This window comes from Serinus canaria, chromosome 1, assembly GCF_022539315.1.
Source record: "Serinus canaria isolate serCan28SL12 chromosome 1, serCan2020, whole genome shotgun sequence".
Taxonomy (NCBI): Eukaryota; Metazoa; Chordata; class Aves; order Passeriformes; family Fringillidae; genus Serinus; species Serinus canaria.
This window is the reverse complement of record NC_066313.1, coordinates 48,694,697-48,708,691: the sequence shown is the minus strand read 5'-3', so window position 1 is coordinate 48,708,691 and position 13,995 is coordinate 48,694,697. Positions and strand designations below refer to the sequence as shown.

The 13,995-nt window shown below is 33.3% G+C and overlaps 1 protein-coding gene across 1 annotated transcript in view; it reads right to left on the bottom strand.

Annotated features, from left to right (window-relative positions):
* The window catches only part of NBEA (neurobeachin), a 453,025-nt gene that overhangs the window by 238,640 nt on the left and 200,390 nt on the right, over positions 1 to 13,995 (bottom strand). Inside the window, exon 35 of the mRNA XM_050977434.1 lies at positions 5,897 to 5,958. Coding sequence (XP_050833391.1) covers positions 5,897 to 5,958 — 62 coding nt within the window. The remainder of the gene's footprint in view (positions 1 to 5,896; positions 5,959 to 13,995) is intronic.

The window sequence follows — 13,995 nt, the reverse complement described above, 5'->3', positions numbered from 1 at the left end:
GAAAGTCCTCGCTTCACCTCAATTCAAGTACTTACAACCACAATTCAAAGATTGTGGTTACTGAACTTAAATTTGAGCCTGTGGTAAAATGTGACGATACTAAGCCTCATTTTGAAGCAACACTGCTGAAAATTTCATACACATTTCTAGTGCCTTGTCCAGCATATGAAAATCTGTGTGTTTCTTCATTTATTTTAACTTCTTGCTCTAACTTCTCCCATCAAACGTCAAAATTCCTTTCTTGTATCTTGACTCTTCCAGAGGCAGCCTGTCTTTCCTAGAGCACCAACCATTGATCTGCCACCTGTTATGGGCTATTGATTTCATGACTACCTTAGAAGCATAATCAGTGAAAAATAACTTTTTACTCAGAGTTAAGTTTTTGGTTTGATGTGGCTGTTTCCACCATTACATATTCTGATGAAAGGGATCAGCAGCAATATGGAGCTAGGCATGGAGAAGATATGATACATCTACAAGTGTGATCTTGACCAGAGAGAATCCTAAACTGACCACTAAAACTGTAGCCTAAGAGTGTGTTTCCATTAGATGCAGAGATCTGAATTTACAGCTTGCTGCCATGAAAACACAAGTTGTGTTTTCTCTTTTCTCCTCTGTGCCCCCAATTTTTCAATCTGGAATCCTTTTCTTTAAGTAGCTCTGGTGGCTTTTGAACAAGGCTCTTAGCTAAAGAGCCACTAAACCAGGGAACAAATGTCTGAGCAGTTGTCACATGTGTTTTGTGAGTTAGTCTTGTAAATATCAGCACTGGTATGAAAGTGGGGTTACCAGAGAAGAAGCTGCAGGATGGAAGTAGTGTAGCAGATACAGATCTTTGTTAAAGAAAAGAACAGGATAAATGTTTTAAAGATATGCTGGAAAAAAGGATTATTGAAACAATAAGTTTCTGTATGTTTGCACCTGTGTCTCTATGCATCATTCCCCTCTATAAAATCAAATTTTAATTCAGACTTTTTCAGTGATATTATATGCAGAGCTGTCTCCTATTTGCAATAGTATGAAAACAGAGACAGTGGATAATGCAACAGAACAAATGCGAAAACACTAGCAAAGGTAAAATACCCAACTTGCTTTGTGATAAAGAAAAGAGAGATTAAAACATTGTATCCTCTAGGAATTTGCATAACCAACACTAATTTCATCATAGAAGTTATATCAAACTTAATTTCCTAAGTAGATTAAGTTGCAGGGTTTTTTTATTTTTCCTTTAGATTTAAGGGAAGCAGTTATTATTTAACTTATCTTCAGCCTTTCCTATTGCAATTGGAGTCAAAAAGACAAATTGCAAACACTTCTGTAACTGTTCTGCTATCACAGTTATTCTGAAAGGACAATCAGTTATTTAACAAAAACTATAGACTACGAGAACTCCAGGAATACCTCTGGAAGGAGACCAAGAACTACAATTAAAGTTGAATCTAATACTGGCAACAAGAGTAAACAGACAAGAAATATTACAAAAAAGGAAAGTCTATAATAAAAAGTAAAAGGTTTTTGCACAGCAGAGCTGGATGATTCCTCCTTAAACTCCTATAGAAAGCCTTGAATACAGTATGTTTAGTATCAAGAATTGTGCACTGTGTTTCTACCATATGAATTGCACGTTTCAAGGCATCTTATGGTCAGCTGCAGGGACCAGAAAAAGCTTTTTTAGTTTTATTTTGTTTTATTTTTCCTTGGTTTCTGTGTTGATCAATTGCCAGTTTCTGAAGAGCTATCCCATGCTTTGAGGCAGAATGTACATCTACATGTGCTGGTGTCTACTGAAATCCCTGCAGTGCCTGGTTGATGGGTCTTTATTCTCAGAGATAAAACAACCATCAAATTTCCTCTCTGAGGATTCCCTTTGAATTTACACCAGCCAGGCACAGCTTTGGGGTATTTTTTTATTTGTTCAATTGTTTTTACACCTCTCCTTGGAGTGCGACTAATTTCTAGATATTGTTCCAAATTTTTTCTGCCACTTAGGACAATAAGGCATTTATCCTCATAATAATTATATTTTCAAACAGACTGAGTAACAAGATGTCTTAAATAATAAAACAGTATTTTCTTTTTAAGAAAATTAATTTCCCTTGTAAATAGCTAAGATACAGAAAAATACAAGTGGCATGAGATAAAACTCCTCTGGAACACAACTACTAAATTTTTTCAGAAGCTGTCTCCCCAAAGAGAAGAATTTGCAAAGGATCTGGAAGTAATTATAAACTATTGTAGTGTTTTGGTTAGGGAAAAAAAAAAAGAAAAAAAAAGAAAAAAGAATATCAAAAAGAGTAATTGAAATCTAAATCTGATGTAAGAAGGAACTACACTGCAAAAATTGATGCATTTTTCCAATACTGCATGGCTTATTGAAGAAATCTGCCACTCCAACAGCAACACAGCTGTGACATGCTCAACTAGGCTGGAGGAACAAAGACCAGCTAATCAAGCACAGATATTGTCAAACATAACACATCTTCATCCATTTTATGTTAAAATAGACTAAATCCAAATAAAGAGGCATATCTTAGGAAAAGTTCAAATCATTATATGTTTATTATCAATTATTTAGAAATTTTTTATCAAGTGCTTGGATGTGTGATTATGGTTTGTATAAGAAATACAGAGAATAAAGCCCTCAAATTAACCTAAATTTTAATCTAGTGCAGTAGGTGTTACTAGGAAAAAAAAAAATATAAGACAAGTTACAGTACAAGAAAGATTCTGAAAACACAGACTAGTGCTTTTTTTTCTTTCCCAAACCTACAAATGATGTATCATCCATACAGGAGTTCCTTTAAAACTTAAAACGTATTTTTCACAGAAACTCCAAATTCCTTTGGGGAAAAGGCTTCATTGCATATTCCTCAGAGCCTAAAAGGCTGCCCATATGAACTGAATTATCCATGACATGTACCTTCAGACATTTGTAATGTGATATTTCATGTAAATTTAGACCATACCTTGGATGTGAGCCGCTGGCAATGTTGATTTTATTCAGGAGCTCAGATAAGAAAAAAAATTCTGACATCCTTGCTAATCTGTAGTCGTTAACATGGAATTTCCAACATAAAAAGCATAAAAGCATCTAATTTGCTGTAGCAAATGAAAGGAAAACAAACTTTGCATTTCCCTTTCCTTTTCAATGTCTAAAGTTACTCTGTTCTGTGCAAACAAAATTGTACTTTTCAAAGGTTTTTATTATCGCCATCTATCTTTTGAGTGACACTTTTCAAACTTCCCCACATAATCTGTAAAATGTCATTCAATTTGAATATGAAGGATTTACCCAAGTTAGGAAGAAAAGCCCTATTTACACTGGGATTATTAAAAACCCACAAACTATATATTTTATGCAGTCTTTCCAGTTCACATTGCTTAGTTTGTCAGAAGGAAAAACTCAGGTAGCACTGTTTCCTCTTTAGATAGAGAGGAGTTATCCTCATTTGCTGTGGACAGCATTCCCTATGATCCTAATAACAAGTTCTGCTAACATTAGGCTGGATTATGATATTTGGCAGCAATTTTTTTCTTGCTATTTTATGTATTAGTATTTTCATTACATTTATCTAATGTTTTCTTTTGACAGATAGTTTTAAAATGTAAATTTAAAAAACAAAAAAATCTTTCCTGTAGATGAATAGAAGTACAGACTAGTTTGTCTACACCTATAGGACAAACCACTATATTCTGTGAAAATGCTACTGTTCAGAAGAATATTCCAGAGGTCAGGAAGGTGAGGGAGGGAGGCTGCAATTTGCACCACTAAGGCCCCCTGATGACAGTTCCTGTAGAAACAATTACCATGACTCCCCCAACCAACCCTACACCATTAACTCCTGAAGTACTTCCAAATAGATGGACATCCAGAGATAAAATCCTCCTTATTTAGAAGACTAGGAAACAACCCTGAAGTATCAGTATAAAAACTAAAAGCTTGCAATTTCCCCATGTAATTAGCTAGATGGAAGAGAGTTCTTCCAAGCAAACACTGAAGAAAATAAACATTTGAAACTTCAAAATGATTAGGCACTTCCCATTATTCCAGGTATAAAGCGAACCTTATTTTTAAAATACTTTGAAATAAAACCCAACATATATAGGAGTCATAAAAATAACAAATTGATTTTTGCTGCATTTGTTCCGTAGCTTTACCGAGATGTCTAAAGAAAGAGCATTGCAGAAAGAGCTTAAATTTCTCTCTCTTCCTTTCAATCAATATTTGAGGCAAAGTTTCATCTCTAGGGCCCTTAATGGCAGGAATTCCTGGAGCCAGCAAATGAGTAATGTTAAACCTATGATTAGATGATGAGGCCATCAAAGACACTAGACCCTAATGCTACATTCCACTTTATTCCTGAGAACTGCAGTAAAACCAAAGGCTAGGGAAGAAAGGACTGTAAGTTACTCTTTCCCTTGAAAAAATATTTCAATAGCTGCTAAAAATAAAAGAAAAAAGTTGTATGACATGAACATTGAACTCAAAAGCCTTAATGGATCTTTTGGAATTTTCTTGGAACCCAAGACCTTCACCATTAGGTAACAAATTTTTCAAGTGCCCTGCTAGAGAGGGTTTGAAGTTGAAATCCCACTGAGGATTCCTGCCAGGGATGTATTTTTCTTTTACGTTTCCCTAACTGATATCCCTCTAAAAGAGGAAGAAAAGAAAGGAAGAGGAAAAAAAAAATACAAAGGAAAACAAGATTTAATGATTTCCTTATGACACAAGCTTGAAGAAATGCAACCTACAGACAGGCAAGGTAAGTTGGAATACTCACCCCCAAATCTACTTGTAAATGTTTATTATTTTCAGATAGAGCTCTCAAAAGTAGATTTTCATTTCAATTGTCCCTAGAAACGCCTTTGTTTACAGTTTATTTTTGGGGTATGCTGTCAATGAGCAGTAGTGAATGCTTAAGAAAAGCTACAAAGAAAAAACTTTCTTTGATAATTATATGTAATAGGTTAACCTGGGCATTTTATACACAAACTTGTTTTGAGTTGAACTGGTTATATAGTTCTGTGAAAAACGGGGTTAATGAAATGTTGTTATATCTTTTTAGAGAAGTATAAAAACTTACAGAGTTATTTGGATCTGGTTGGGAAATCCTAATTTTCTTACTTCTACAAAGTGAACAAAGTTCTAAAACGTTTGCTGTAAATTCTTATTGGCAGTTTAAAGTTAAAGGGTATTTACACAATATTAGCCAATAACACTTCTAGCAAAATGAATAATATGAAAAGTGAGATATAAATAATCCAAAGAGAATGAGAAACTAGGTTGGATTTCAATGTTTTATTTCTGAAAGCATTTCAAAACATTAATTAATTTGGATTTCTGAGAAACTCATTACTGCTACATTAAAACCCAAATAATCAACCACAGAATTCTTATATAGAAATGTTCTGCTTCTGCCAATTCTTGAGGACTACTTAATCCATGTTCCTCTGCTTTTTATATAGGGACAGCTACGTAAAATATTCAGTGTTATGTCATGTATATCAAAAATAATAAAGTCAGCACAAAATAATGTTTTAAACAATCACTAATTCAAAGACAAATTTAAACATGAAATTATGACCACAGTATCCTACTTACATATTCTAAATAAGAACAGGCTTGCAAGAGAGCTCATACACAGAGAATGTGCATAATGTACATCCATACACTTTTAGAACATAAATGCAAATATACCTTGTATACCCTGTGAATATAGAAAAACTACAGACTGAATCTCCAAAAACAAAATCTACAATTTATGTATTACCAGAAGAAACTAATATGGGGGTTTTTTTGTAATGAAATGGAAGAATGGAACAAACAGATATTATTCCTTGGCTGACAGTGATTACACAAGGAAATTAATACAATCAAAATCAGAGAATCTCTTACCTGTGAACAAAGCAGCATAACCAGTTCAACCACTGAAGTACTTGACTTCATACAAACAAGACCTACAATAAACAGTCAAAAATTAGTTTAAAAGATGGTGGTATTTTGATATTATAGCTCATTCGTTCCATAAAATATATAAATGTATATATTTTGTAACTCAGAAAAAAAGAAGTTTCAAGCACAATTAACTGAAACTTTCAGTTTCAAGAATATTTAAATGTTCATAAAAATCACCTGGAATAATATAGACCGGTTCAGGACAGAAAAACTTCTAATTATTTTTGGCATTTAGCATAGTTATGTAAATATATAAATAAATAAATATTGGTAAATCTGAAGCAATTTAATTTATGATAAACATAAGTTAACAGCTTTTGAATAATAAATAATGTAAATCCATAAGAATAAGTGATCAGTTAATAACAGGTAAAGAATAAAGCCTCTGCTTAGACATTATTTTAATTTTCATCTAGTAATTGATTATCCTGTAATTGAAAGCTTGAGTATGAATGAAAGAGGCATTCATGAGAAATCATATTTTTATTAAAATCAAACCCCATAATTTTTAGGGCATGCTTCTTAGAACAAATCTTGGATTATGTAGTCTAATTCTCACTCATTCTTCTGTACTTCATGTAAATAATAAACATCTAGCAACATTGTCACTACTGTAAATACTCGTTTGCAGCTTTGGAAATGTAAATTTACTCTCTGAGAGAAGGATGCCATAAGTATTTTAAAGATGAATTGTAAGGACATTTGCAGGAAATTTCATTTCTTCTGTTAACTTTACATGTGCTAGCTTCTGTTATCTAAAACCATATAGACATTAATATGATGCTTTAGGGCATGGAAACACATTGGCTATGTTATAAAAATGATAAATTTACAAATAAGCTTGAGAGTAAGGGCTAAATAGGTGGCTGGAAAGCAAGCTGATGTGCTTTATGAAGGTTTCTACAAACAGTGATTAGAGACAAAAGCACTCCTACATGATAGCATGTATATTTGTTTCTGGTAGTGGATAAATACCCTTTTGTGCCCATTTTGCTAACAACCCCATTCTTATTGTACAGTAACACAGAACAAGCTGTAAGAAGCCACTAGGCTTCCATTCTATCAGATATAGGGGCAGTTAATGAAATAAGAGGCAGATGTGCAAAGCTCATTTAGGGAGACTATTGCTGTAATTGATCAGCTATTCTCATGCTCAAGTGCTAGAGGATCAGAAAGATTAATGAGATACTTATCACCTGCAGGCTTCTTCCACTGTTTGGAAGCTGACAAAGAAAATCCAAACAGAAGATTGAACTCTATAGTTAAGCCAATGCAGGTAGGATAGACACATCAAATATTTCATCATAGAATGTTGTCTGGTTTATTATGAATTCACCTCTTATTCTGTAAAATTAAAACAAACCAACCAAATAAGCAAACCAAAATAAAACCCCTTTCTGTCACACCTGTCTTTCAAAATCAGACCTCAGGTGTACTAAAAGATGACTAAGGAAAAATAATGCTCTTGGAAACCTATCCTCATGCTACAGTCTTCTAAATTTGTACATGTTGTTACTTCTGTTTTTACATGTACATGTTGTTACTTCTGTTTTTTCTGTTTGTTCTTTTAAAGAACAAATGCATCCAGAATAAGCACCATACACAGTTATGAAAAAGAAACCAACTAAATTACATAAAAGTGATTATTCATCAGCAGTAATATCTTTGTATCTTCACCAGGTTTTCAAAAAGAAACCTTGACATAAAATATATACTTTGAAGAGACATACATAAAGAATATTTTCTGGCTTAGTTAATTAAATCAGAAATTCTTAACTTTCAAATACAGTTGGGCATTCTTATGCTACCTGTGCAGCTTCAAACAATATGAAAAAATTTTGAAGTGCGCCTAAAATGGCACAAAGCTAGAATAAATACTCATTATTATAATCCAGGTAACAATGATGATCTAGTCCTAATAACACAAAGCTGCAGACATTAAAAAATTCAGGACTCTGTTTAAAAGAGTCATAACTGCTTAGACCAAGATTATCTAATTACAATAAGAATATTTATACACTCTTACTTTTTAATAACATGATAATGATATAGGTCTAAGTGGCCATCTGACCTCAAACTGATGTTCTTTCACTACTCCTCTGGACATTACTTGATAATTTTTATACATCCCATCTAATCAACTGCAAGCTTGGATATAGCATTCCAGCACTGGAAAGGAGATTCAAACTGATTTTGTGAAAATTCAGAAAAAGAAAAGGATACAGAACTGACATCTGGTTAGCATCTCAGCAGGCCCCTTAGTTATAACCAGCTCTTTAATTGCCTGCTGATGAAACAAGCATTGGTAACAGCCATTAACACCTCTCATAACCACTAGTATTAAAAGAGGCTGGTTTCCATGTCCAAAAGAAACAACTAATTATCTTAGAGACTGTAGCACTTTTTTCATATGAAAATACAGAGAGAGATAGGAAAGCCTCATTAAAGAAGGTCACGGTGTCAATGATGTTTGTCTCAGTCTACTGCAGAAATTAAGTGTGCAGCTCTCTGCTTATGAATAAGCAGAACTTGGAGTGGCCAGACAGAAAATGGGGAATTCTGTGCACTTTGATGGTCAGTAAGAAGGAAATAGAAACAGAAATACTTTCTGTTCACCTTTAAGTACTCATATCATACATTCCTTGAAGTAAAACAGAATACAGAAATGTGAAGCATTCATAGCAGGGCCATCATTTTGTTTTTTAAATTTATTACATATCAGCCCCCTAATCTTACTTCAGGGACTCCTTTCACTCAAACCACGAGGGAAAGTGTGTGCCCTCCAGTATATGCTCCATTTCCTCCATCTTAGCTGCCAAGGGCTCTATTGTGCTTCTTCCCATGTTCGTGTCTTCACGATTGAACAGTTAAGATTTGAAATAAATAACGATTTTTTTTTCCTGTTACTCAAAACACAATTAATCTTCAAAATCTACTGTCAGGATTGTCGTGCAGTCAATAGCAGAGAATGATAAAAACAGATCAGACCTAATGGAGGACAGATCTATTTCTGCCTATTAGGAAAACCTGTCAGAATGGAATCTCTGGTTGCGTTATGAAGATCCCACATCATCAAAAGCTGCAGGAGCATGTTTAGGAAGAACCCCAATTGCTACCCTATTTAACTTTTCTTTCATAGACCAGAAAAAAAGATAATCTTATTACTTTTCAGTCTCTAGATTTGTACCCTCCTCTCTTCTAGGAGTCCAAATTGTGTGAATTGACTAATTTCTTTTGGCATAGCATTGGAACAAAGAAAAAATTTCCCTCAGTGCACAGTCTATATCCTGACATACAAAAATTAAAAGAGGGGTAGAAAAGTTCTCCCATTTTTCAGACAGTACAGAAGACATAAACTGGTTGAGGTCTCTTCAAAAAACTAAAAATAGAATGTATAGTATGAATCAGAATAAATATCAATTTTCCAACTGAATTTCTAAGCTCCAAAAGTGCTAACAACTCCATTTTTTCTTCGTCTTTACCATTTTGTAGGGTTCGACAGTTTTCAGTGTGTGCAAAATTTTAATGTTTTTAACATAATGAGGAAAAAAAAAAAGATAACAAGCTTGGAAAAATAATGGCTTCTCTGATTGAAGAGAGCACACAGATCTATTTTAAGTTCTCTTCCCCCTCCTTAACTCTAATGAGAAAAAGTATTTGGCACTCAGACTAAAACTGTTGCCTGCATTCTTCAGCAGCAGAGAAGTTCTTCCTATACCATCTGTATCAAATGCCATTAAGGAAGCTAATGCAATTACTAAAATACAAGTGGGTATTTCCTGCATACAGCAAGGTTAAAAAGGTCACTGTTGAACTGAATGGAGCGCGCACTTTTTACATTTGCTGTTCTTTAGTAGTTTTCTTCATGGTCTATTCTCAGTCCATTAAATATAGCCATCAAAATTCAGCAATTTGATGGCAACAATGACCACATATAAGGATGCAAAAACTGGGAGCATCAAGTGCATGACCTTGGCTAATCTGGAATAAATGATGTATGCCTGGCAATTATCTTGAAATGCTCTGGTTTACTTGACTTCTTTTTCAGTGTTCTTCTGTTGGCCCAAAGATATGCTAATTATGCCTTTTCACTATGACTTATTAATGTCTAAAAAAAGATTAATTTCAACTATACTGTTTTAGTCATGCCTGTGGCATTAATGAAGTCATGGGTTCAAAACTTCCAAGTCACCATGCTGAACTAGTCAGTGTGAATTTACATTTTGAAGAAATATAATGTAGGCTGATAAAATCAATTTTAAAAAAATCCTCATGAAATAAGATCATGGTTTTGAACTTCTTTTTATTATTATTAATACAATGTGTGTATGAGTCTAACTGAATACCACTACAATTTCATCTGGTATTTATCAAGGTTTGCCTGCATTTTCTTTCAATGATTTTACTTTGTGTCAACTTAAACCCTTATTGGAACTGGAATCAATTGTAATACTAGCAAAAACAAAACCTAAATGTTTTTATAGCTCATGTTCAACTTAGAAAAAAAGATGCAATTAACAAAACTTTAGAGCTTTTAGAAATCTTTCACTCAATTATAGCTTCTGCTTATCTGAAAAATCTCAGGTATGGCTAGGTAAAATGTTTGAGAAAGTTGAATCCAGTTAACTTAGTTCACAGAGAAAAATAGGTCATTATTACTCCTCTACAGCACGTCACCAAAACTATAGGAGCTCTGTATATGAAAAAATACACACATGCTATTAAATCCATTATTCTAGTAACATGTGAAAAGTGAGTAAATTGCACCTACAAATGAACAAAAAGACCTAAACTACACACACACAAAAAAAAAAAAAAAAAAAAAAAAAAAAAGAGAGAGAAAACACTGTAATTCTTTGTAACTTTTTTTTTTTTTGTTAGGTAAGCTTTTTCTATTTCCTAGTGATATAGTCTTCCATATACCTTAAACAATACTATATTCTTTCAGATTATTTCAAATTGTTCCTAATAATTATGGGTAATTCATACTGTGATATCTCTTCCCATAGTCCTCAGTGATTTCTGTGCCATGAGGCAAAGTAGGAATTTCCTACCAATAATTACCACTCAAAAATTGGGTTTTCATTTTGATAGACTATTCCCTTATACTTTGTTCAGCGCTTCTTAGGAATGGCTCAACAAAGTTTCAAGGACATTTCTCCTTGGGCACAGAAACTGAAGCATGTTTTGGCTGTGAAACTACTAAGACAAAAGTTATGGTGATTTGGTTGGAAATATGAGTTTTCCTTACATGTTATTTGTTCTTTCTAACCTTCTTTCTTCTGCCAGCAAGTTCTGGCACATTATTTCTTGAAATATATTTCTTAATCCAATTTATAACCAAAGAAGTAACGGGACTCCTTTTTTGACAAACAAAGTTATTTCGATAATTTAAACGTACATTATTCCCTCTCTTCCATAGGCTGTCACTCAGAGAAAATTAGATTCAAGTTAATGTTTTTCATGAATTAAGAAGTTTCTAGGGAGTTTCCTTAAGATCTGAAAGGAGAGAGTATGAAGAGAAAATAGAAGATTGGTGAAAAATTTGGAAGTAAATGCTAAGTATGCAGAACTTAAACTGAAACAACAGATGATCTTATTCCAAACCATGCAATTATTGGGGAGGCAGGGGGAAGATATGTATTAAACAGAATGCAAAGCTTTGCAAGATTACACTCAAAATTGGTTTTAGAACCACACATATGTCACATATTTTGTAGGCATTTAAATTACACTAATGGTCCTTATTGAAAAGCAAAGGCTGGGAAATATTCAGGATTTGCAGAAAGTCTGCAGATGGAAATCACAGCCATGTTGCAAAATAATTATAACTTTGCTTTTACTAGATGAAAGAAAACACTATTCCAAAGACATAACTCACAAAAATAACAAAGTCAGGGTTATGGATTTAACAATTCCTTCAGCAGCCTTGACTGACACTACCACCAACTCTAGGGACCATGAAGGATGGCTGTATTAGTACTCCAGACCATTCTTTACAAATCTTCTTTACAGAACAGAAGAGTGATACAGGAAAATACACTGAATGAATTTGACTCCATGTTTTTTAGTTGATCAAAACCAGTTACAATTCTTAAAGGATTCTTTGGTCGTGGTGAAAGACACTGCACAGTACAAGCAAGAGATTTTTTGTCTGGTACCAGAAATCTAGGAAAGGTATCATCCAGGTTATCAAATGGAATACCTTTAAAATTTTATCATAAATCTTTAGAATGACATCTTTGGAGAAACACCTCAAATAAACAGTGATAGGTCAACAAAATCCCCCAGATTTTTATCTGTCCAAACCCAACTCAAATGGGTCAGCCCTTTTAGTCAGATTTGTAGAGCAAAACAGACCTTAATATTAGGGCAATACTAAAAAGAGTAAGAATGGTATGTAATAGTTTCTTGAATAATTTTATTGAAGTGAGAAAACCTAAACATCGTCACCACTGCAGTTACTAAAAAGGAATCTAAATATGGAATGGAAAATATCCAGAGAGAATCACAGAATGACAAAAACCCTTGAGAGTGCGCCCACAGAGAGGGGATTTATTACAACACATAGATGATTTAGTCTTTTAAATTACAGACTTTTGTCCAGTAATCCAATGAGCTGCAATGATATTGTCAAAGCTGATGCTAGTGCCACACTACTCTGAAGAGTTCAGCCTTATGCTGACCTGTGGATTTTCTAGCAATTTTCCTTTATTGTAATGGGATTCACAAATTCTCATTCATCAAGTGAAAAGGAGACCACTTAACCTATAAAATAAAATCCACTACCACTGTTCAGTTTAATGTACTGCAAATGATTTTCAAAACTGATTCAGTTTTTCATCTAATACCTCTGGTAATTTTTTATTTTTCCAGTGCTCCATTGGGATTTACTTAATATATGCATTTGTGTACTACTGTCATTCTCTTAAAACAGTACTTCTTCAAACAGAATTCTTTCCAAATATCTTCCAAATATTTTCAAATATTGTGGGATAGTGAAATAATCTGGTTTTCCAACTGGTATAACACAACATATCTAAAGTTTACATCAATCATGTATCAATTGAGAAATTGTTCTAATCAGCACTAACAATAAAAAAAGACAAAAATATTATTTTAATAAAAAATAATTCAACATATATATTAATTATAAGAAAACAATTCCATATTAAGTGAAGCAGATTTTTAAATGGTGTGACAAATATTTACTAAAATTTATTTTAAATTTAATGTACTTCCTCCTCTTCTAGACTAAAGGTAAAACCACCCAAGTCAATGATCACACTGCACTGCAGTTGATCAAACTAAAATATCTCCAATCTTGATATCTCCAATCTTGAAAAGGTCTGTAAAGTGGAATTATTGCTTTTCTGTCAAAATGTACTTAATTTTCAGATAGACTTGAGTAAGTTATAAACTATTTTTTTTCAGCAGAAGCCTGGAAAACACCTACAATTACATGTTCTAGAAAATGCCAAACTCTTCCTTATCTAGAAAGAATCTCAATGAAAAGCATTCCATATTTTTCCTCCCAAACCAAACAGTCAATTGTGAGAATTCAAATATTATCCCAAAAGTCTTCTTCCCTCTTTATACTAAGATATTATTCAAATAAATGGCTCAGACTTGTCAATAAATTTCTACCTCAGCTGCTGCCAGGGACATTTTACTTCAATGGAAGAAATAAGAAAAAAAATTGATAATGAAATTTAAAAGTTAATTTAAAATGTGACAATTTTAAATATACTTGAGGTTTTGTCATGCGGTATTTCCCTGTCAATCCTTTCCCAAAAAAAGTTGCCAATTTTGTGATCAGATCTGCAGAAAAATTATTAAATGAAAACAAGTGATACCAAAGAAGTTGCCACCTAGCTAATACATGGAAAAAAGAGATCATCTTATTAACATGAAGAAACATCTACCGCTCCTTACTCTTTTTTTCTAAGTCTTTCACCTCCTCTCAAATCCAAGCTAGAGGAAATATATTTTGCAAGTATTGCCTCAGTAGTATATTATTTTCAAAGAACTATACCAGC